General features: G+C 31.0%; 2 protein-coding genes across 5 annotated transcripts; one reads left to right on the plus strand and one right to left on the minus strand.

Moving 5' to 3' along the window:
* The first annotated feature begins 1,221 nt into the window (after positions 1–1,221).
* Trxr1 (Thioredoxin reductase 1) lies at positions 1,222–17,478 on the plus strand. 3 transcript variants are annotated; one of them, XM_085204075.1, is made up of 9 exons: positions 1,222–1,476; positions 2,661–2,723; positions 6,246–6,466; positions 12,889–13,249; positions 13,832–14,060; positions 14,483–14,570; positions 14,787–15,037; positions 15,704–15,895; positions 16,396–17,478. In XM_085204075.1, exons 1-9 carry the CDS (start codon positions 1,428–1,430, stop codon positions 16,523–16,525), a joined length of 1,584 nt encoding a protein of 527 aa, XP_085060201.1. In that variant the 5' UTR covers positions 1,222–1,427; the 3' UTR covers positions 16,526–17,478. The 3 variants fall into 3 exon arrangements, with proteins under 3 accessions (XP_085060201.1, XP_085060204.1, XP_085060203.1); XM_085204078.1 differs by lacking the exons at positions 1,222–1,476; positions 2,661–2,723 and adding an exon at positions 5,016–5,263; XM_085204077.1 differs by lacking the exons at positions 1,222–1,476; positions 2,661–2,723 and adding an exon at positions 5,479–5,619.
* Positions 3,154–19,494, minus strand: sni (SDR family oxidoreductase sniffer). 2 transcript variants are annotated; one of them, XM_085204079.1, is made up of 5 exons: positions 18,598–19,494; positions 4,386–4,437; positions 4,024–4,214; positions 3,711–3,860; positions 3,154–3,481 (listed from the first exon to the last, which is right to left on the minus strand). In XM_085204079.1, the coding sequence occupies exons 1-5, from the start codon at positions 18,796–18,798 to the stop codon at positions 3,257–3,259; spliced, it is 819 nt and encodes a 272-aa protein (XP_085060205.1). In that variant the 5' UTR covers positions 18,799–19,494; the 3' UTR covers positions 3,154–3,256. The 2 variants fall into 2 exon arrangements, with proteins under 2 accessions (XP_085060205.1, XP_085060206.1); XM_085204080.1 differs by lacking the exon at positions 18,598–19,494 and adding an exon at positions 5,289–5,423.
* Between the last annotated feature and the right edge of the window lie 6,331 nt (positions 19,495–25,825).

The raw sequence follows: 25,825 nt of genomic DNA on the forward strand, positions 1-25,825 counted from the left end.
TTAATTACTCTATAAAAGACTAATACAATTAAAACAAAAGAGATTTTGCCAAAAATTAAAAAGTGTTTTTTACAAACAATATAAATAATAAAATTATCGTTGTAAAATAAAACGCCATTCGTCTTTGTCAAGAACGACGCACGCAGACCTATCAAAGGGACACCGTAGGAGTCGTAGGTATTGGCGGCAAACTTCAAAGTTGTATATTTTTGAAGAAGTAAGTATTTAATTTTTTGGTAACTAAAATTCGTAACTAAGTCACACGCAATATAGTATGGATAAACATCGTGAAATGAAAAAAATCCTACGTCTAAACTGTTGAGGTATCTTCAATAATTTCTTTAGGTAAGGGTTTGAAGACGTTTCCACTATGTATGTAGATGTATAAACCGGTTTAGCCAAGACATATTTAAGTCCAAAATATTAAGAATAATTCTATAGTTGAACAAAAACAATAACATCGCTTAGCGATGAGCAATAAATATAACTAGCCCGCATGTGAACTATCGTGTGCGATAAATTAATGTAAATTAAAAACTTGTGACATCGATTTACACTTATATTAATATATAAGATGTGCAAGAGGGTTTTACTATATTATGATTTTAATAAATTGTTACGATTATTATTTTACAGCATCACAATGTGTTGCTGTTGCTTAGTACCCACAGAGACAAGGATGTGTTAATTAAAGAGATGAGAGATGATACTTCGGTCTGGCCCACCTAATTTCGAGATATTGCCGGTTCAGTTGCGGATACAGTATTGCCAACCTCAGGAAAGCAAACAACAGCATATGGAACGTAAAAAAACCTGTAGAAAACAATAAAATACAATAACTAGTTAAAAATTATACAACTACGTTCAGATTTATAAAGAAAATAAAATAAAGTTAATAAATGTCATTATTTTTATTAATAATAACAATTAACAAAAACAGATATGAGGATTAAAACAGAAAACAGAGATACCAAGGTAAAAACAGTCAATTTACTGTTAAGACAATAGGGTTGGAAACACTGCACGCTCTTATTAGGTGGGTAGATTTAATGGAAGGCCATCGGCCCATCGAAATAGACAAACCGATTTGTGGGGCTCTACTATCATCTATATAATATCTAATGTCTGTAAATAGCAGACAAATATCAAAGTGCAAATATGTAAGAAATGCAATAATAAAACCGACGTGCGAAGTTTAAAAAAGAACAAAAATTACAATATGATCATTACAAAAATAAAGATTTATAATATTACGTTTTGCAGATATACGAAAACTTATGTTAAATCATAATGATTTATTGTTGTCAAATAACAATGTCAATCTTTTCTGAGTTAGATTAAATCTTTTTTTATTTCTTTGTATAATATCACGTAGAATTTTTTTTTAAAAGCAGTTTAGTATGTGATTATGTAAGCTGCAAGCAATCATGGACTTCAGTGATCTGTGTCCCTATCGGAGTACCTGTAACCAGTTTAGTAAGTAGCTCTATTCACCTTCAACTTTATGTTATATGATAGTAAAATTGTTGAAAAAAAATTGTATACCAGTATACTTCTAACGTTTGTTTATAAATGGTTAGGTATTATACTATTTATTTAATAAACAGTGTACCTACCTTTCCGGGCCTTACATCTTTATATTTTTTGATAACTTTCTTTGTATACATATATTTTTTAAATACTATTTTATTGAATTTATAAAAAAAATATGTCACAGTACCTATGCATATTATCATAATATTATTGTAATTTGTCATAAAACTACGTCAGAACTCAAGGTTGTATAGAACTAGTATGTGAAATATTTATATATTTTCACTTAATAATCAATACAATCGATTAATTTGTTTTATTGCTTCAATTCTTCAATCATTAGCTTGCTTGAAAAATTCACATAAATTCACATGATTAATTCACATAAATATAAAATTCGGGAAGCAATTTGTTGTAATATACTTATACTTACTTTATTATTTCCAGGCGCTTCTCTTATAAAATTCAAAACATCATAATTGCGTTTAAACTGTATGTAGAGAGAGAGGACAACGTCGTGGCGGAGGGGCACAAGCGTGTGGTTGTAAACGTGACGGTTGTGGGTTCGATTCCTACTAAAAGTGACGGGGAACGAGGCTCTGTATCCCGCACATATCAGGGAAGGCAGAGTGAGTCTGGCAACCTAGTGTTAAGACACTCCGTTGCCCACTTTCTGCCGAATTCTGGAGACAGAACTGAACGCCGCGCTTTGCCTCTGATGCCTTTGATGAAGGGAATCAAAATTAATATGATACTTCCGGTTAACCTAGAATTATGAAATTTGGCACCCAGTATCTACAAGTAGTACCTATGTACCTACTTGTTCAGGAAAAAATCTGAAAACTATACTTTACTACTTTCGGTGGTAAGCCGACCCGCGTTTGTCCGGATTTTAATATTTTAATTTCTTCGCTCTGCTATTTGCGGGCAATAGTGTTTTTAACTTTTTGCTAAAATAGAAATATTATAATCTTGTTATCCTCAAGTGTCGGTACCTTTTATATATCGGTTCTATTTTATAATAACAAGTTGGCGCCTATAAACTCTTTACCAAATATATATTGAATAGCTTTTGCTGTACGGATTTAACAATCGCATAAAACTCTAATCTATTTTACCTTTTTTAGATCAAATAAGTAAGCCCACACTGAGTACTACTGCTACTGAGCTACCGGTGCCTGCTTGGAGAGGTAAGATATTTTTAAGTAAAATCTTATAAGTGCCCACTACACTACGCGTGAAGTTCCTCGGCGAAGTGCTCGCCGAAGTTGATTGCATTGCGAAATACCTACGTGGCCACACAGTTTTGCTATCTCGCGGTTAACTCAGTCACTCCCCCTTCTTGACATCACTCTCAGAAACTCAAACTCAGACACGTCGAGAATATTAATGGTTTTTTTACGAATCTGATCTTTTATCATAGACCATATATATGGAGCTCATATTTAGTGGAAGTACGAAACCGAGTACAAGAAATTCCCCAGTATATTAATCTGCCGCGCTTTAGTAAATCCAGAAAGTCCACTCTTCGGCTCCTCTATGATGTTAAAAATAAATTTGAATTAAAACTTTAATATATGTCTGTCATTGTTAATCATTTTAATAGAAAGAAAAATACAAAAAAATCTATATCTTTATTTTATTCCTTTACCTATGAACTATCATCTAGTGAACGCGTGTAGCGTGAACTGTATGGTCATTGCATGTTTACAACATTTTATGTTCACCATGAGAGCTCAGAGCCGTTGTATTGTAAGAATTTGCCGTTATGTTCCTCTCGAAGATTCTGAATAGTTTCAAGCATACCAGATACACTGGTGTCTACTTCTAGCGGTGCGTTACTACCGCCCATTTCAGTCTTCACCCACCCTGGATGCATGGATATGATAATAATTTGATCCCTTTTCAAATCTATACTCATAGATTTGGTTGCTGCGTTTAGTGCTGCCTGTGGATAAGTAATTTGTGAAATAAGAAATATTAGAAAAATATATCTAATATTTTACGTAGATATTTTGTAATATTTTAGTAAAAGAATTTGGAAATTCTATTCCATTTTTTTTTACTAAAATATTACATTATCTTTTACGTCATCAATGTTGCTATATTTTAAAGTGATATGTCTATCGACCTATGATAAAATTTAATAAGTAATGTGAAAGTATATAACAAAATACCTTTGAACATCTATATGGATAAAAACCTCCTTTATCATTGTCCGCAATGGATCCTAATATAGAACTCATGTTTACAACGGCTGCTCGTTCGGAACCCATCGGTTTGTCACTATTAGCCTCTGATGCCTGTTTAAGCAATGGCAGGAGAGCCTGAAAATTATATAATAATAATATAAATTGACAATTATATAAAATATGAAATGAAATATTCACGACAAAATAATATATTGTGTTTTCAATTTATTTGCTTTAAAATAACTTTCACAGATATGCACAACTTAGACTCAATTTATAGATAGTTATAATTTTATACCTTTGTTAGCATAATAGGTGCAATGGTATTAACAGTCAGATTTTGCAGTAAATTATCCGCCTTTACCAAACCTAGTTTTGTAAACTTTGTGCTAACTCCAGCATTGTTGATTAAGAGGTTCAGACCCTTATCGCCTATAACTTCCTTTACTTGTATTGCTATATCATCAATTTGTTTTAAGTCTGTAACATCTACAAATAAAAATTAATGAAATCACATTGTAACATTACATTAAATTGTAAGTGTTAGACAAGTAATGTAGCAAACTGTATATTAAAAATAAATTTAAAGTTTCTTTAAGCATTTTCTTTTTCTGTAAGCGTTTTCTATACTAATTAAATATACGTGTAAATAATAAGTACCTAGATGTAAGATGTGGAGATTTTTGTTGTTTTTCGAAAGTGTACTCAGCTCCTGTAATATAATAAAAGGAGATACAATAACATGCAGAATAAGAAGATACAATAACAGACATACTAGTATCCAAATATGTATTTTTGAATTTTATACTATTTTTTATTTATATATTTCGTTTAAATATTTTTTCTGTGATATGATCAGCAAAAGTTATATTTGTTCGCATACAATAATTATTACTAAGTAAGAAAGTTATATGCTAATATTTTAAAAAATCAATATTTAATTACAGCAGTGTAGCAATAGTTCCTCTGGGTCCTTGATAGCAATGATTAACAAGCGTATTTTGTAAAAAAGAAGTAAAAATAATTGTGTTGTATATTTTCTAATACATACATAATTAAAAAAAAAGATAAGGTTACTTTGAATAATAGCTATATTATATTGATCCATATGATATGAAACAGGAGACATAATCCTTTTTTTATATATACATATTTGTTTTTGTTTTATTTCTATTATATTACGATTAAAGATGTTAATAAAATGCAATACGTTTTCTTCCACTACATTGTAACAGTTGCGAAATATCCCGGTGTTCCACAAGTTTAAGAATCATCTCGATTCTCGACTAGCACCGTCATTGCACTTCTCTACAAACGTCGCAGGTGACGTCATCTGTCAAGTCATGCTCGACTCGCCGCTAGGACGGATTGCCTCATGTTGTCTCTTTCCACCATTCCAGCGATACTAAAAACTGCTTTATAAAATACGCGACGTACATTCCGCCTTATTATTTTGTACCGTTGTCGAAAAGACACACACTCTGTGTTGAAGTGTTAAATATTCAGTGACAAATTTTAATTGAAAATGGCACCTATAGGTGAGTACAATGTTCAATTTATTACCTCAGACTTGCGTCGGCAAGTTGCGAATATATTCTCAATCTTGTTGTGTTTTAATAATTTTTTTACGAATCCAAGTCCTAAGCCACGGTTCGCTCCGGTAATTAGTGCGGTCTTCATATTGAGAATTTTACAACTATTATAATTCGTACGTGCTATACGAAGTTATCTCTTTACTGGCGAAATATTTCTAGTGAACTGTGAGACTGTCTCTGTCACATTTAATAGCGCGTCAATATGTCAATTCTCAATAATTTCTTAAGAATAAGTAATTATGTGAAACCTTTCAATAGAACCGAATGTTTTTTTGTGTTCTCGAGGCGCACCTTTGCTAGTAAGTTAGTATGTATAACTAAATAGTAACCTTGGTTTTCTTAGTTACAACATAACCTCTATTTTGTTGAAGCTAATATCTGAAAGAAGTTCGTTAATGCCGACTTACTTGTCTTGATACATAAGTAACCAGCCCAGTAAAATGACTAGAATGAGTTAATTACATAGATAATACAACCAGTAATATTACCTTTTCATTTTTGTATAAGAAAATTAAATACATTAGAATACATATTTAAAAAACTACTGTTTAAGTAAATATATTTCTTTTGGTAACAACACTAGGTGGTTGGATGTGTTGTGGACATAAGAAAAAAAATAAATTGTGTCTTGTTTTGCTGTAATACTGCACTGTACATAAAATTTATTATGATTGGTACAGACAACTAAAGTATAAGAACAAAATAATGGTGGTGATTTTTCCCTACAAACTTCCACCTCTATTTCATCCCTTTTGAAAATTTTCAAAATCTGTTCTTATTGGGTGTCCACATTATGAAAATAAACATCTATCCAAATTTCACGTATAAATATGTCACATATAAATATGTCACATATAAATATGAGATATAATTTAAAATTATTATACAAAATGCACTTTGTTATGGTATCATCTGCACATTGTAGATGGGTCTTTCGACTATGATTTGGCTGTCATTGGTGGTGGGTCCGGAGGCCTGGCCTGTGCTAAGGAGGCAATTAATCAAGGGGCAAAAGTTGCTGTATTAGATTATGTTCAGCCATCACCACAAGGATCAAAGTGGGGTCTTGGAGGCACTTGTGTCAATGTTGGATGTATTCCTAAGAAGCTGATGCATCAAGCTGCATTACTTGGGGAAGGTATTCATGTAAGTATTCTGTTATGATTTATATCTCAATATTTTGTCTTATTATTTTCGGAATAGTAATGCTGCAATTTTCTTATAATGTGCAATTGGTAAAATATTTTTTGTATTTATAGGATATGGTAAGTCCTCCGTTCTCCTTGGACTTCTACTCCCTCCCTCCCAAATCTTGAATTCCTTTGGCTTTGGATTAAATGGTTGGATCTTTTTAGTAATATATAATTTTAGGATTTTTAGTTTGCACTGGTATATAGAACTGGTAATCTTATTTCACTGTAGTTATTATCAAAGTAATAACTATTAGCTAAGTGCTGTTTGTGGTTTTTGAAATTCTATATTCATGTTTTATCATTATATATATTTACATGTAGTTAATACTCCACACTACACTGTAGCTATCACACACTAGAAACTTAGCAATATCAGTTTCATTTTAATGTTGCTGTGGTTTTTTAATATTTTTTACATGGTAATAATAATTCTTTGAAGAAAAATTATACATAACAATTCTATATCATATTTTTTTTTACAATATTTTTACCATATTTATATGATACTTATATATTTATTTGCTCTTTGCTTTATATCTAGTGCAAAATTATAAACAATAAAAATATGTGATTTTTCAGTATAAAAACACACACTATTACAGTTATCAAGTAACCAGACATAATACAGTAACAGACCCTTCCTTTTAGAAATACTTTCTTTAAAAGATTTTACTGAGACCATTATTTTGTTCTAAGAAATTTTATGTTAAAGTTTAAAAAAAATTGCATAATTCTGATAAATATATGTCATTTTTTTTAAATATTTAACTTTTACTTAATTAATATGAAAAACTACACTACTAACTATAGAAATGTTTACAGTACAGTTAACATACTTTTTATTTCTCAATAGTTTCTCACCTTTTATTATGTTGTTTATGTTTTCACTTAATTTAAACCTAGAAACTGGGTTTTACTAACAATAGTGGAGAAATTCTCACAATAGCAGTACTTAGTTTACATATATTATTTAAATTAATAAATGCTTTTGTATAAACCAAAAAGGAAACTTAAAAAAGGCACAAAATTACTTCATACATAATTCTAGAAAATATATTAATAAAACAGAGAAGGTCTACTATAGGTATGTATTTAATATGAGGCTCATACTTCTTATGATAAGTTTTTGATATGTAGATATTTTGTCCGCCATTATATGAGTTATCAAGAAATGCAAATGTTTTATGACTTTATTTCACTAGTTTTTAATTTTTTTTAAAAATGTAGTTGTTTTTTTTTTAAAAGTAATGTTACAAAATTATATTTTTTTGACCAACTTTAACAGCAACTTGTGGTATGATGCAATGTGTGAACATTCCTATAATTTGAATTCTTTCTCTTTAGATTACTTATCTTCTAAACTCAAAAATTTCAACTAAAATATCACAATACATATTTTATTAAACAATTAACGAATTAATTGATGCTTATATAATTTAGAATGTTTTTATTTTGATTGAAGGGCCATAGCCCACATTGACAAATTAAACCACAGTAGATAAATACAAGATACACCAAGTAAAAGCAAATAAATAATCTTTAATATGAAATAGTAACATAAAAATAGTATTTAATTTTAATTTAAATTTGATGTTGTATTGCTTTAAATTAACGTTATTAAGTAATATTTGCTTAGTTTGAAACCATTGTATGTGACATATTATAATTAGTTTACTACAACATATCAATAGCCTCACATAGTGTCATAATAAATCCCCTGATATCTAATCTATGAAACTGCTATAAATTATGAAACTTTTATTAAATATATGTATACACAGAGTAAATATTCAGTCTTACTTTGTACATTGTTATACATTAGGGTGGGTCACTTTACTATGGAAAAAAAAAGTTTGTGATTCAAATTCTAATAGTAATATTATGTTGTAGTATACTACTATATGTAGTTATAGTTTAAGCGGAAAACCGTATATTTAAACAGTTTAAGTTTAAGTTTTTGAAAAAAAAACATGTATTACGAAATGTCATAGTTCTTTAATAAAAATTTCTTAAAATACTCTAAAAAAAAACATAACAAGTAGTCAGAGAAAGACATATATTAACGTTAGAAACATAAAACTTAAACAAATACACATTAAAAGTTATCAAAAAAATATTTATTTTTATACAAAAAATCCCGCCTACTATCGAACTTCGGCATAAATTTCCTAGAAGCAAGTTTTGCATAAATCATACCATTTATTGGTTTTTTATAACAACTTCGCTGAACTGCTCGTGTCTCGCGAAGCAGCATAATAAACAATAAATACCCTTTCGTTACTCTTTTACTCTATAATCTGAATAAGTTTATCATTCGTTTGATTTCTTAGAATAGGTGGATCGAAGTTGTTTTTTTTGCTATTAATAAGCTAGTAATAATTCAATATAACATTTAGCACCCAAATTGAGCTTAGGCACTTCAAAAGTGCGTGTTAGTCTTTCCATTATAGGTGAATTACGCGCTTTTAGAACTCTTCCGTTTTTTCGTTTTCGTTTTTCGATTGAGCAGTATGCTGTTGGCCATATCGGCCTCTACAGCGTCACCGGACTTGGGGAGGCCGAGCTAGACGAGCTCTGACCTTGGCATAGAACTCTTCTAGCTACAAGTTGTCTTATATGCTTCTCTCCGTTTGTTAACATCGCCAAAAGTACATTTTCAGAGTGAGCAAAATATGCTTTTCATTGAATAATAGGATCAATAATTAATTTTAATGCCATGTGCATTAAAATATAAGAATAGCGAACTTTCAATCCACTTCCAAATCTGTGCAGCAATCTATACTTAAATTAGGTCGACAGTACAGTGTTTGCACCGATTTAATGACACTTAAGTAAATCTAATTGACATCTTTTTGTATTATTAAAATATTGGAGCGTTATGGTGCTAGTTTTAATTTTAAATACAGCTAGCTATTCTCATATTTCCGCGTGTGTTATGAGTCATTCGTGGCATAACATGGTAATATAATAACATGAAATAATTGTATCACAGTATCGACATTTTTATATGTACGTTACCAAGTTACCATTTATATACTATGACTTGCTATTTGTAAGGTAACTCGAATATCCTCATATTTGTGGTTTTGAGTTATTTTTGTATTAGTCAATTTGTTTTGGTTGTTTTTTTGGTCTATTCCAAATCAAAGCTTTATTTTTTTAAATAAATTATATCAACTTTACGCTGTATCGCGGGATACAGAGTAGGCAGAGGGAACCCAGTGTTAAGACACTTTGCCCCCCACTTCTGGAGGCATTGCGTGTTGAGTGGCGGAGCTCAACGCCGCTCTTTACCTCGACATCATAGCGAAAAAATGGAAATATATATTTATAATTATTTACTGGAGCGGGTATTGAAGCCACAGCCTAGGCTGAAGCTGCAGTGTGTTATGTTGAAACGAATAATGTGATAACAAATATCAAGTATACCTATAGTCTTTCTCGATGAATGGATGTTCTAATAAAAACACATTTTTCAATTTCATTCTGTTAACAGTTCCTGAGATTATTTCGTTCAACTAGACAAATTGTTTGTTCTCATAATATTAGTATAAATTATTCATGTCAAACCTACATCCTGCAACTAAAAAAAAATATCAGTTATAAATCCATACTTACGCCTAGATTCTTAGAGTATGCACCGTAGTCATGAAACAAGGAAGTCGGTAGCTTATATTAAGCAAATAGCGTTCTGTAATACGCCGCTATAGTATACGAGTAGACTACAATCCTAGAAAATGTCTCAAGGTTAATGTCTATTGTAATGTCTATTTTAAATTTCCGTATTGAAAAACATTAACAACATTTTGGCAAAATTATGGTAAGCAATAGTTCTAGGTTGTCTGGTATCAAACTGCAACTTTGATTATTACCATCTAGCATTTTTTATATAAGATCAACGTGATCGACCTACCTACTTCCCTTACATTTGTTATGTTTAAGTTTGAGGGGATTAAAGGTCGAAATGATGTAGTATATCAATTTTGCATGATAAGATGGATACGTAAAATTGAAAGAACTCATCGCTGCCTGTACATAGAAGATATATGAGAAAACTTATAGGTGGTATATTTTATTAATATAATCTAATATAAATAATAAAAATATTTTAAGTTTATTGTCTTCACGCTAATCTCAGAAACGGTTTAGTAGTGTTTGTTTTATTTCAATGCACACACACATTGTATGCCACAGTATTGCTACAAAATAAATGTTTTAGTGAAATGGCTGAAACTTTCGTTTTCAATATATAAATATTGTCTTTAAAATATTAATGTTATTAAATCACGAAAGTTATTCACATAAAGAATTGAAATTCACATAAAAAAATGTTTTCGGGTGGGGGTCGCTAGTCTGTAATAAATTGCTAAAATTATATATTAATTGTTATAATAAAATAAAAATAATAACTGATATCTCATACTTGATGAACGTAGTGTGATCATAGATAGCGCTGATAGACGCGTTATCGTCTCACACGTTGTGTAATAAAATACAACATATAAGTGAAATATGTTCTTACCGCTATTTGTTGGGTGCATATTACATATACGAGTATGAAAAAATATAAGCTATGATCATGAACCTAGGAATAGGGGGATAGGGTGGTCTCTGCCCGTCCCTGAATAGTCTTGTGCCCCAGAATTATAATAAAAATAAAACTTTATACAGATATATCTATTCAAAGCTAAAATCATTTCTAAGATACAGCAACTATTTTTATATAAAGAAAAAAATGATAAAGCATTGATCGTTTGGTCCTTTTGAATTAATGTTCTAAAGATATTTGTAGCAAGACATTAGATATCAGTATTATACTTTATCTTGATGTTATTTTGATATTATCGATAAGAATATGTTACATATTCTTACATACATAGGTATATCAATATAATTTAGTTGATTTTTTTCTTATTATTATTAGGCACATAAAGAACTTAATGTTTATTAGTTTCTTAAGTTTTTTTTGCTTACTCTGTTGTAAGACTGTGCGACGCGCGACAGTCAACAGACCGAGTCAAATGATGTCGTAATGGAGCTCTTATTACAGTGGAAAAATATCTAACTATAAGTGACAATATTTGTTAACTGTTAGGTGCGTGTTCAGATCTTTGATGTACATAAATATGGCTCCTAATGCCACTTTGGTATTCTGCAAGTATTCATGACTTTTGAATATTTAGGTGGCAAATGATTTGGCCATTGGTCACGGAGAAATGCGTCAATGAACCACCCCTCACTTAAAATAACAATAAAAGGCTGTAGGATTGCATACCTATGTAGTTTTGCAGGGTCTAATATTTAACATCTAAATAGCACTTCATGATATTACTTTCGATGAAACATTAGTAGATTGTAACTATAACAAAATAGCTAATTATAGAAGCGGAGATTTATTTATTATCTAGATTTTAAAACATATTTTTTATTTTTATTCATGCCCTTGAATCTAAGTTATTAGCATAATAAAAAAGCATCGAGAATATACCTAATCGTTTCCGATCTCACGTATTGTTAAATGACTAATGTGTAATCGTTGCGTTCCCGCATACCTCATGCATTGATTGATCTTCATATAGGTAATACAAATATAAGATTTATTTTATTACGTAATAATACTTTTTTTTTTTTTTTTTTTCTAAACAATTTTAAAAGTTGATTTTCTGTTTTATTTAAAGTAAAAAAAAATTGAGGCTCAATTCTCAACACATTTTCTTATTTTTCTTAATGCATAATCCAACTAGTAAAATATAGTCAGTCGCAGATATTGATCGTGTGTTAAGAAAAAATACAAATATTGCTTTGAACGTAACCTAAATGCTTATTTATACATTACTAATACTCACATTTGGTTATTCTATTCTATCTTCCTCCTGGCATTAATCCAGGGTCTGGCTTCTTGCTAACCCTACTTCCTGTTGAACCTTTAAACGTTCTTTTCCTTATATATAAATTTAATTAAGAGCCTGATTTTTTACAATAAAATGTTAAGTTTGTCTATGTTTAGTTTCGGACGGTCTCTAAATTAGATAGTAAAAAAATATTGTTCCTTTAATTACCAGAATGCTCGCTAATAACGTGTTACGTTGACCGTTTAATGGCTTTTGGCCTAAATTAAAGATGTTATCAACTTTTTTACTATTTAATCAGAAAATTGCAGCATTACTTTTAAATTTTTGTATAGTACTCAATTACTTGTCTTAATAAAATTATTGTATTTTGTAATATATTTTAAATGTTATTAAATTCAGAAATGTCTGTTTTTTATTTAATTTTTCTTAGGTAGAAACTTTTAAAACTAAAGTATCTTTCTATCTTTATATGGTTTTCTACGTATACATGAAAAATAAATTTTATATTAAAATAATATTTTAGGAAGCAGTCGCGTACGGGTGGGAGGTACCCTCATTGCAGCAAGTCAAAATAAACTGGGCAGAACTAACACAAGCCGTACAAAATCACATCAAATCAGTTAACTGGGTAACTCGGGTCGACTTGAGGGAAAAGCAGATTGAGTACATCAATGGACTTGGTGAATTTAAAGATCCCCATACGATTATTGCAACTATGAAGAATGGGAGCAAGAAGGAACTTACGGCTAGGAATATAGTCATAGCTGTCGGTGGAAGACCTCATTATCCAGATATTCCTGGAGCCAAGGAGTACTGTATCAGCAGTGACGATATTTTCAGCTTGAGCCATCCTCCAGGCAAGACCCTCGTCGTTGGTGCTGGATGTAAGTATTCGAATTTCCTTTTATAGCTGTACGCTATACCCCGCATATAGCAAGGTAGGAAGAGGAAACCCAGTGCTACGACACTACTTTTCGCCAAGTTTTTGAGGCATTGTATATAGAGTGGCGGTACTTAATGCCGCGTTTTGTCTTATTATTAGAGCTAGGAAATGAAAATGTTAAATAATTTAAAAAAGTTATGGCTCTTTTTAGTTAAAAGGTTAGTTCATTCGTAAGTTATTTTGTTCACTCAATGCTTTATAAAGGTTACGGGCGATCGATTACGTATGACGGCTGTTTAATTAGTGAGCGAGTCTTTTAGTTTTTTATCGAGTTTTTTTAGTTTTATAACGGAAATTGTTTTATAACGATAGGTATAAATGCGTTCTGTTATTTCTTTAGATATTTATGTATATTGGTATTACTATAAGAGTAACTTATATACTCAAAATTTCCGTCAACGTTTTAAAAATTTATGTGACGAAAAAAAACTGTTTTTTACTTAAATTTCTTACTTGAAGTAAAAAACGTTTATCAATAAAATAAAATAAACAATATAATTTCAACCCATTATATTTCTTTAAGATATCGGCCTGGAATGCGCTGGTTTCCTCAACTCCCTAGGCTTCTCAGCCACAGTGCTCGTCAGGTCTGTTCCTCTAAGAGGCTTCGACCAGCAGATGGCAAGTCTCGTGACTATTGAGATGGAGGACAAAGGTGTTAAGTTCCATCACAGAGCTATCCCACTGTCGGTGGAGAAACTTGAGAACGGACAGTTGAAGGCCAGGTGGATTAATACGAAGACTAAGGAACAGTTAGTATTGATTGTCTTTTATTTTTTTTGTTTCACGCTGTATCCCGCCTATAACAGGTTAGTCAGATCGAAACCCAATGCTAAGACACTCCGTTCCCCACGCACTGACATATTTTGGAGTTGTTACCAGGGCGTGGAAATGAAAATTTTAATTAATTTACACGCTGTGCCACTACAACACGCCTGGCCACTCGTTTTTCGATTGTTTTGTATTTTTCATTAGAACTTATTTTGGAAAAGTACATTTTAAATTTTAGTAATTTTAATTATGAACATGTTTGCTTTTATAACTAACTGATGGTCCTTTAAAAGTTTGTTGCTCTACCAAACAAAACTAAGAGAATGTTGAAATCTATATACGTCAAATATGAGCACATTACTTATATTTTGCTATATTTAAATATGTAATCTCTAACTAATAGAAGCGAAGATGTTTTCGACACAGTGCTCTTGGCTACGGGACGTTACGCGCTTACTGAACAACTCAATCTTAAGGCTGCTGGAGTAAATGTGAGTTATTTTTCTTCTAAATAACCTATTTAAAAAAATAACCTACATAAATAGATTAACAGATAAATTTATATTTCATATTATGAGAGTGGGCATTAAACTTACTACTTGTTTCTTGTGAAATTATTAATTAAATAATAATGTAATTACATTTTATAATTACATTATTATTTAATTAATAATTTTATTAATAAATGGTACTATATAACATTTCAGTCACTATCAGAACACGGCAAGGTAATAGCCGAAACAGAACAAACAAACGTGCCCCACATCTATGCAGTGGGTGACGTCCTCGAAGGGAGGCCGGAACTGACGCCGGTCGCGATACACGCCGGGAGACTGTTGGCGAAAAGGATGTTTGCCGGGGGTTCCCAGCAGATGGACTATGAGAATGTGGCAACCACTGTGTTCACCCCGTTAGAGTATGGTTGCGTGGGGTTGAGCGAAGAGGTTGCTAGCGAAAGGTGAGGGTTCTATTTCAGTTTTACATTTTTTGCCTTAAATCTCCACTACCCAAAGATAATCGCTAAGAATTTTAAGACTTTCCCGTTACGTTATAAATTTTATGCTTTCTCAAAAAAAATCTTTGTAATTTCACCTGAGATAAAAAATATCTATATATATGTCTGCGATTTCGTTTTTCCCTATATTGTAAATCAGTGTCGGCTATCTATATTTATCGTATAGATTTGTAGATAACATTAGATAATATGTAAATATCTTATCAGATTCTGACGTTGATATTATTTCTATTATCAATTTAACGTTTGACCTTTAGTTGTTGTGTAGTAATTGTATATGAACATAAAGTTAAAGGAATTAGAATTAGTGCTTGTAATAGTTAATATCTATGAACGGAAACTTGTCATGCTAGGGGGAGGAGATGAAAATATTTTTTCCCTCGAGTGGGAATTGAACTGCCAACATTTACATACATCAAAGAATGCCCCATTGCGGCATGATGATTTCTAAATAGAAGATTTTTAGGACATCATTTTAAAATTTTTGTTTCTTTTTTCATCTTTAACTAAGATATTTTTATCATAAATATGTCTGGCAATAATTAGATTGCTTAAAAAATGATATTAACTATTAAGAACTAACTTCAATTAATTTTCTTTTTTTTTCAGATTCGGTGCTGACAACCTAGAAGTGTACCACGCGTTCTACAAACCAACAGAATTCTTCATACCCCAAAGAAGCATTCGTAACTGTTATTTAAAGGCTGTAGCCCTAAGGGAAGCCCCGCAACGTATTCTGGGACTCCACTTCGTGGGGCCAGTCGCTGGTGAAGTAATTCAAGGGTTCGCTGCCGCTATTAAGTAAGTTGTCTTAATTAGCCTTACCCTTTTTCCCGCATATAGCAACTTAGGCAGGAGACACACTACATTTTCCGCTCTCCACCTCAATTTGAGAGTTTAGTGGTTGAAGCGATGGACCACCGACTTGTAAGATAAGGAGGATTCAATTTCCACTCTCAAAAATTATATGTGGAGAATTTTTCCCGTAATTGAAATATGTATATTTTATTTCTTTACTGTAACTTAGTTTTTTACGTATAAAAGTTTATGAAAACTTACACAAAAACTTTATAAGAAATATTAATACTAGATTATTGATAGAGAATTTAAATCGATTTTTATTTTATTTTACATATTTTAGCGACATTGCATGTCATTGAAACCTAAGAATAACTAACTACACCAATAAAAAATATAACGGAAAAATAACAATAAAAAAATATATTAACAATCCCTGGTAGCAATCAATCTCAAATAATAAATATATTGCTTTTTTACTAAATTAATTAAATTAATTCCAGATGCGGTATAACAATGGAACAATTAATCAACACGGTGGGTATTCACCCAACCATAGCTGAGGAATTCACCCGTCTCAACATAACCAAGCGCTCTGGCAAAGACCCCAACCCTGCTTCATGCTGCAGCTAAACTATAAAAATACTTCTAAAAATCCTAGCCTTTATATAATATGTCTGTCATTGTTACCACCAGTAAAATAGCTTAATAAAATATGTCTGTCAGTGTTGCCACTATTAAAGTAGATTAATTAATATTCGTTTATGTGAATTGGCATTGGCACTATATTTCATTGTGTGTGCTTTTGTTAATATGAATGTTGTTAGGCTGTAACGTTTTGTATTCCAAATTTGAAAATGTATGTAATTGTCTTAGATTAATTTCTTATTTTTATATTATCTGTTCTATTGAATGTACTCAATATATGTTAAAAATTAAAAACTATTGTCATACTCTTTGTTTGATCTGTAGACATGTTATTTAGAATAGGACTATAATTAGTTTTTGAATTTGGAAAACAATTGAAATACATGCCTTTCCACTATCAAATGATTTTTACATATTGCACTGCATTAATTATAAATATGAAACTTAACTAAATTAATGAGAACACTACTCATACAATTGTAGTGCTTAAATTTGATAATTATTAAATTAAATGTTAAAAAATTGATGTTATTTCTTACTATATGTATTGATTTTTTTTAAATTGTTGTAGTTTTGCACCTCACAAATAAAAAGGGCATTTATTTAGATGAAGACTATCACAAACTAAAAATGAGTGCTTTATATTATTCCATATTATAACTTGCCTATAATTTTGTACACAGATAAAAAATATTATTATAAGCAATTATTTATGATACAGAACAAAAAGTGAGACTAATATTCTATTTAATAAAGAAATTTAAAAACTTTTCGGTGCTGTTTTATCATCTTGCCTTATTTTAAAAGACATTTAGAAATTGAATAAATTATATGTACGTTACGATATACAGTATTACGTTAGTCCTTTCATTATAACCTCCCAGCACATTAATTTTGTCAATATTGATTTAAACCAATAAATTGATATATTTTTTAAATATATTTGTATTTATTAACCTACCTAAGATTCCATTTTACATGATTTTTGACGGAGTCGAGGCGCAGGGGCGATACAAAATGTGACCATAAACGCGATAGGTTGTGGGTTCGATTCCCACTTCATGAAATGAAATAATTAATGAAATATCTAATGTTTTTATTCCTTTGCTCTGCCTCCAGACTTTGGCGGAAAATTGGGAAACGGAGTGTGTTAACACTAGGTTCTCTCTGCCTACCTTGCTGGGCTGACATCAAATTTAACAATGTTTTTCCTTATAACTATTACAGTATAATTAAATTTTTACCAAAAAAAAAAACAAACTTTCTCAATTTTGACCGGATCCCATAATCGAAACCTAACCAAATTTTCACCAAACTATCCTTGAAGTGTATCCTTTCAAATAAAAAATCGGATTAAATCGAAATCGGTTGGTGCGACATTGACTTATTCGTCTATTTGTCGCGCACATACCTAATGCAAATTTAAGACTTATGTGATTTTCTCATAGATACCATTACAGACATGGACCTTTCAAATAAAAAAAAATATCAAAATCGGTTCACACGTCACGTTCACAAGTCAAAAGTTATGAGGTAACAAACATTAAAAAAAACAGTTGAATTGATAACCCCCTGTTCTTACAGAAGTCGGTTAAACAATAGACCTATCTGTAAAAAAAAATACAGTTAAATTGGTAACCTCCTTTTCTTCCAGAAGTCGGTTAATAATAAAACTGTAATCATCGCTGTCTGTACATAGAAGTAATATAAGAAAATCTATCATTGATGGCATCTATTAATGTAATAGAACCTAAAACAATTATTTTTTAAAAATGTTTTCGGTTCTGTTTGTCGGTTTGTCTCTCTGTCTGTGCGTTTATTCACGCTAATCTCAGAAACGGCTCCACCGATTTAAATACAATTTTGTATAATATTTTAACATTGTTTACTATTGTATTTTGCCCAACTTTCCTTAACATTTAGTGTTTGTTTTATTTCAATCGGTTCATAAATAAAAAAGTTTGGCGATACAAAGAATTGCTTCGATATTATTATGAACTAGCTGAAACTTTACCTACCAATGCAAGGATAATGTCTTTAAAATAATAATGTTATACCCTGGGATCCGGCCGTTGAATCCTGCATAAACGAGTTTTCTTAATTAAACCTATATTAATGAATAATACATGATTAGTAGAACAGATTACACCTGGGTTGCCTGGAAGAATCCTGCCGCAATCACCTTTAATTTCATTTTTTCGTAACTCGTTTTTGGAGATAATTGCACCAATACGTTTTTTATATGAATCGCACATCATTTGAAAGATAATCGCATAAGGAATTGGAAAATTAAGGGTTGCCAGCTCTCAGTCTGCCGCAAGTCTAGGGTTGCCTGGTTTAAAGATGTCACTAAATGTTAATAATTTGCACTCATGTGTTTTTTTAATGAATTATATATCAAATTAAAGCTTATTTTTTTCTGAACACTATAAAACAGGGTTGCCTGGAAAATTCCTGCCGCAAACTGGGGTTGCCAGCGTTTGAAATATTTTATTCCGGTTCCGTTTGACTATGAGAATAGACGATGAAATGCGCGGTCTGCCCCATGTTTTAAAGTAAAATATTATATAATAGAAGGTCAATCTTAAAATCAATGTTTATTCTAATTGTTCACCTGTTAAATGATGATTTTAATCATATTAAGTACACGTAGAAAACTATTTAAAGATGAAATCATCCTTATTTTTCAAGTAAAATAATGAATGTATAATATTGAGTCTTTGCAAAATCTATTTTCTAAATACTAATATTTATTTAAATTACCATTTTGAAACAACTAAATTATCTAATTAAATAAATGTTTACAAATATCGATCTACTATAAGCTATTAATATACATACATATACATCATGTTTCCTTAATATAATGAAGGGTGACCATTATTGCGGATATTTTTTAAATTAATTATATTGAAAAATATATTTCAATGAACTCTCTGTCTCTCTCTCTCTCTCTCTCTCTCTTCATCCTCTACTTGTTTGATTTGACAACGCTTGCCGCAACTTTTTTTTTCTCACGCAACTTTTAATAATTTGCATAGGAAAAAAAATATATATATAATAGAATTATCATAAACAAAACTAAGTTAGCAAAGATTAATTCCAAGAAAATTCGGCAGTAATGCCGACTAATAAACGCTATTTACGATTTATGACCAGGAGTCGGCAAATATCAATTAGTTAGTTCGCTATTTTTTACTATAGATAAACATTTTGCAGCGCCAAACAAAGCAAACCACATGCAATAAAATTATTTTCGAAGATGTATTGTTTCTAAATGCAATAAAAGTGCAGATGGCCAAATGAGTTGTTTTTGAGCATAAGAAGTAACTAAGTAATAGTTACTTACCTTTCGTTTTAGAGTAAAGACGTTTTTACTTGACAAAAATGAAGATGTGTTTTTTGTGCGGCCGGAGTGAAAATGTGATAGAATTTAACGAGGAATCTCTCCAAAAGTGTAAAATTATGCTATTGTTTCGCCAAAAAATGAATTTTAAATACAGTGACATTTTTTTTAATAGTGACACAATGCACGGTTATCATTTACAGTGTTACAAAAAGTTCATTGTTTTAAAACAAAAATATAAAGAATTATTTTTTAATTATTTTCTAATGCAAAACGTAAGTATACTTTAATGTTTAATATTATATATTTTTATCTATGTAAATAACTTCTAATACAGAATAAAATCTAGACAATTGTGGCAGTGGGATAGTTGCCTCAGTTTTGATTACACTAAGTTAGGGACGTTAGGAGTGATTGCGCTTTATTATAATTATAAGAACAATTCTTTCAGACCTAAATGCCTTAAAAACTATCAGCATAAACGGACAAGTTCTTGCTAGTGAAATTTTTTATTTATAATTTTTTAATAGTTATTATTAGTTGAATAGTTTTCATTTACTTTGCAAAAAACGTAAATATTCGTACCAAAAAGATGGACACCATAGTTCTTTCTACGGATAGTCTCCCTAGGGGCATTATTCTGAAGATATATATATTTTATTCATATTTTATAATACTACTTTTTGAGAAGTGTGGCAACTATCCGGATTTTATCCTATACTCTTTCCTATTTTCTCCTGTCTTTTCTTATGTTACATATTACATATGTAATTATATTTATTATTGATTTTTTACAGGAAGAGTCGACTACATTTCGTGCGGATGTAGGGCCGAGTACTTCAATTATTAATAATGAAAACAATATGGATGATGATGAAATCTTGTCGTCCAGTAATATTTTGTCTAAAAGTGACCACTCAGTTGATCTTTCTACTAATTTAGAATATGAAGGCTTGAACGAGGTATGAAATCATTTACAATGAAACCCTTTAAGTACTAAGGTCATTTTTTTTTTAAATAATGTTCATATTTTATTTTGTTTTGCTTTATAATATTACTTTAGTTGATGAAACTTTTCATAATAAATTCTCATAAAAACGTAATTTTCCTCAGATATTACTGTAACTGCACATGCCTGCTATCGACTACTATATTAGACTAATAAATTAAAATAATAAACATCTGTATTTCAGGAGTCGCCGTCGACATCCATTTCCGTGAAACCAATAGAGTCATCTGTTATATCAACAGTCCAGAATGTAATGCCGATCAAAAAATTACCATGTATATTTTGTAACGCAGTAGAGAAAAGAGTGGGCAACCGACGAATTTACGTTTCATTTCCTAAATCAGATCATACTATAGATGGAATCAAGAAAATTTCGTTAAGTAATAATGACATACGGATTCTAGAAATACTCCAACATAAGGAACGAGTAGTATACCATGGGCTTTGTCTAACTTCATATCGACTTACGAAAAAAAAAATAAGTACAGATCTGCCTGAGCCCACTATTTGGCATGAAAATAGAGCTTTACATAAACAAGCATTTGATTCATTATCAGTTATAATTACTAATAAGATAATTGAAAAAAGAAAGGTAATGTTTCTTTTAGACCTTTTTAATACATACAAGGCTCTTTTAATGGAGCTTAAAACGGAAAAAGTGTCCATTGCAGAGTTCAAAAACTATCGTGTGGAAAGCTTAGAATTAAAAATAATAAATTCTTTTAGCAAATTCATTACTATCGAAAACTCTCCTGAACCACACAAAAAGAAAATAGTTTATAACCGCGATATAAGTATTTCGGAATTAGCTACTGAAACTGCAAATTTACAAAACAAAGAAGTATATAAACTAGAGTCTACAGCTTACGAATTACGGAATTGTATCAAAAGTATCAAAATTAAAAAGCTTCCTGAAAAATTAACAGCTGAGGATGTAATTAGTGGGGAATGTGAAATTCCCGAAAAACTTTTTCATTTCATGCGTAACCTTATTCAGGGGCCAGATATTAGGCGTAAAAACTGTGAAAATTTTATCAAAATTAAATCACTATGCAGTGACATCATCTACATTGTATCAAATGGGAACATTAAACCATCAAAAAATCTGACCCTTGGACTTGCTGTTAAGTCATTGACAAGTTCTAGGAAAGTAATTTCTATACTAAATAGATACGGCCATAGTATAGGGTACAATTTAGTAGAAGAAATCGAAACTGAAATGACATATACAGCACAAGAAGCAAACAAAGTTATACCAAGTGGAATAGACATTGTTAAAGAACGAAGTACTCATGTGGCATTCGACAATTACGATCGTTTTGTAGATACAGGCTCTGGTAAAGACACCTTACATGATACAGTAGGAATTATTTATCAATTTACTGCCGATGAAGAAAACCGTGTGGAAACGGATAATGTTGATATTGAAACTATGGACACATCGACCATTTTAACTATTGACGAAAATAGCAATGAGTCTGTACTACGTCGTAAAAGACGGCGATTTGAAGGAGTGGTAAATGAGATTCAACCGTATTATAAACAACGTGCACAAGGCATGACATTGCTTTCCGTCAGCGTTATTAAAGAGTTTATTAGTGGATGTAAAGATAGTACAAATATTACTGTGGATAAAGATTTAATGTGGATAATGTTATTATCGCGTTTCGATTCAATTCCAATGTGGTTGGCTTATAATTGCAAATATTCTTGGGACAATAGTAAAATTCAGGCAATTGAATATTTGCCTCCAATTAATGAATCCCCTACGTCACATGCTGTTGTTCATAGAACTCTTGAAATAACAAGTGAGATTGCTAAAAATTGTAACCAAGATTATATCATCGTCACGTATGACTTGGCTATAGCTAAAATAGCTTTACAGATTCAAGAAGCTTCGAGACCCAAATTTGATAATATTTTCGTAAATATGGGTGCATTTCATATACAAATTGCATTCTTTAGAGCTCTTGGAAAGTACATCGATTCTAGTGGATTGGTTGACATTTTGGTTAAAGCAGAAGTACTTGCTGTAGGCTCAATGAACAACTTTATTGACAGCAAACACTTCAATCGGTGCAGACGACTTCATTCTATGATTGCTGCTGCATTGCAGACACTACATTTTAAAGAATACTTATCACAACTTGAAGATGGTGCTGAAATATCTGGCGGAAGTTCACCGCAAACTGAATATAATTCTGAGCCACTAGATAAAAATTTATCGCAAATTCAATTTGATACAAATACGTTCAATGATGATTTGTCCGCCTTTATGAACAGTTCATGTGATCAAATTTCACCTGATGACAAAAAGGCAATGGTTTTACCTCATTCCTTAGAAAAAATTTTTAAACATTATAAACAGTTCTGTATAGTTACCTTATCGGGTGCTCACGGAAAAACAGCTCAATATTATTTTCAATACACCCAATTCGTCAACTTATTCCTAAGATTTTCAAGAAGTATTCGTTCTAGTGATTATGAACTTTATTTGGATTCTCTTTTTAATATATCTGATTTGTTTTTTGCATTGAATCAACCAAATTATGCCAGATATTCGGTTCTATATTTAAGTAATTTAATTAAATTAAAAACCGAAAATTCACCTCTTCTTGACGAATTTCATCGAGGAGCATTTGGTGTCAGACGTGCGAAGGTAAAATTTTCAAGATCACCCGTAGATTTATCCCTGGAGCAGACTATAAACGCTGACGCTGGTAATACGTTGACTGGCATTACTCACTTCACAAATTCCATAAGTGCGAGACAAAAATGGGCTCTTAGTCACAGTATGAGAACTAAAATTTTAACAGCAGTAAAAAAAGAAACAGGCTTATTACACGAAGATGATACGTCTCATTGTTTGCAAAAGAATCAAATAAGAAAAGATAAACTAAATTTAAACAGAATAATAGAAGTAATAAAGGACTCAATAAATCCCTTCGATCCAAATATAGAAAAAAAAATGTTGTTCAATATTTCCACTGGCAAAGCAGCATCTCATTCAGTATCAGATTTTCTCCTTAATATTAAATCAGTCGGAAATAAACAAAAAAATGATTTTATATCGGGATGTGCAGAAGAACCAGAGAGATTTGTGAAAGCAATTCGTAAAAATAAAATTTTAAATTTTGCGTCTGAATGCGTGAAAAAAACTCAAAAAAGTAGAGATGGAAATAAACGGATTCTTCTGAAAATGGAACGAGATATATTTGGACGATTATTGGCAATTGGTCTGAAAAAAAAAATTGATCTCGAATACTGTTTAAAGTTTCCTCTTGCACCTGCACCTCCAGCTCTTTTTCAATGTTCTGGTGAAATGTTCAAAACAGCCAAATCTAAATTAGCTGATCACTTGACATCTCAGATTACACTAACTAATCCTTCACAAATTGATATAGAAGTGATTGACGGTTTTTACTTTTTGCATCTAATCGGATCTTCCTTTCCTCAGACCTTCGGAAAAATAGCTGAGTCTATTTTAATAAGACTTTGTTCAACAAGTGCTCAAGAAATCCATTTAATATTCGATAGATACCTAGAACATTCTATAAAAGATTACGAACGGGAAAATCGATCAGAGATTAATATCCCCTACACTATTCATGGGCCTCTTCAAGATCGACCTACCAATTTTCTCGAAGGACTCAAAAATCGTAGTTTCAAAGAAGCCTTCATTATATTTTTGGCTAATTACTGGGAGATCGATGTTTTCGCCCCGATATTACGAAATAAAACTGTTTTCATAACTGTTGAAGAACAATGCTTCTCGTATCGTTCAGATACCAATAGAGTAACAAAAACTGAAGAAATCCATTTAAAATGTGAACATGAGGAAGCTGATACCAGAATAATGTTTCACATAGGCAAAGCACAATCTAAGAGTAAGATTCTAGTACAAGCTAACGATACAGATGTATTGATTATTTTGTTGGGAAATATACACAAAGTTCCCGACATGGAAATTTGGATGGCTGGAACAACATCTAAAAAAAAAAGAACAGACCAGAGTTGTATAAATTGTACACAATTAGCTTTGAAGCTGGGTTCAGAATTATGTCTAGCTCTACCAGCATTCCATGCTTTTACAGGTTGTGATTATACAGCTTCATTTTATAATAAAGGAAAAGTCAGGCCTTTTAAATTATTTTCAAAAAACCAAAAATTTCAAAAATGTTTTGCATCACTGACTAATATAATGGATGTATTAGATGAGGAAAAAATTAATGTCATTCAAGAATTTACTGCTCTCATGTATGGCGTTAAAAGAATTACTAGTGTGAATGATGCAAGATATCATTTATTTCAACAAAAATATGCGGCAAACAATAGTACGAATTTTTTTTTAAAAAATATTACGAGTTTTGACTCAAAGTTAATTCCACCTTGTTGGAAGTCATTAAAAGAGAAGATACTCAGAACCATTTTTGTCAACTCAATGTGGACCAAAGCAACAGATCCATGTTGTGTTAACTTAAACCCTGAAAATTGCGGTTGGAGTTTAATTGAAGGTGCATTGAAACCAATATGGTTTATTGGTGACCCGACACCATTGACTGTTGAAGAAATTTTATCGGAGTCAAACGGCAACCACTTTGAAGATAAAGAAGTCGCCGATGAATCTGATACGTCAAATGAAAATTTCGATGACATAGATATAACTTTAGACGATGAAGAAGAAATGGATGATAATGATGAATATGATGAACAGAGAAATGAAGAACAGCAAGATGAAGACTAGAGAGAGTGAAAGTTAATCAAGATGTAATTATATGTAAATAAACGCTTTTGATTTATAAAAATAATATATAATTTCTGAGTAAAAAAAGTTTATCTGCAATTAGTAGTTTTATTAATATGCAATTAGTACTTTTAGAATTTTATTTGAAGAAATGTCACTGTATTTGGAATTCATTTTTGGCGACAC

This window comes from Heliconius melpomene, chromosome 20, assembly GCF_056956725.1.
Source record: "Heliconius melpomene rosina isolate 202511_hmr_F chromosome 20, ASM5695672v1, whole genome shotgun sequence".
Classification (NCBI taxonomy): Eukaryota; Metazoa; Arthropoda; class Insecta; order Lepidoptera; family Nymphalidae; genus Heliconius; species Heliconius melpomene.

What these genes read in the sequence shown, in the direction of transcription:
- Trxr1 (XM_085204075.1), top strand. Translation starts at nt 1,428, where the DNA reads ATGGACTTCAGTGATCTGTGTCCCTATCGGAGTACCTGTAACCAGTTT. An exon ending in GAGTACCTGTAACCAGTTTA is followed by an intron (nt 1,477 to 2,660) that starts GTAAGTAGCTCT and finishes TACCTTTTTTAG; the next exon opens with ATCAAATAAGTAAGCCCACA. An exon ending in ACCGGTGCCTGCTTGGAGAG is followed by an intron (nt 2,724 to 6,245) that starts GTAAGATATTTT and finishes TGCACATTGTAG; the next exon opens with ATGGGTCTTTCGACTATGAT.
- sni (XM_085204079.1), bottom strand. Translation starts at nt 18,798, where the DNA reads ATGATGTGCGATTCATATAAAAAACGTATTGGTGCAATTATCTCCAAA. An exon ending in TCTCCACATCTTACATCTAG is followed by an intron (nt 4,215 to 4,385) that starts GTACTTATTATT and finishes TTTTATTTGTAG; the next exon opens with ATGTTACAGACTTAAAACAA. An exon ending in ATCCATATAGATGTTCAAAG is followed by an intron (nt 3,482 to 3,710) that starts GTATTTTGTTAT and finishes ACTTATCCACAG; the next exon opens with GCAGCACTAAACGCAGCAAC.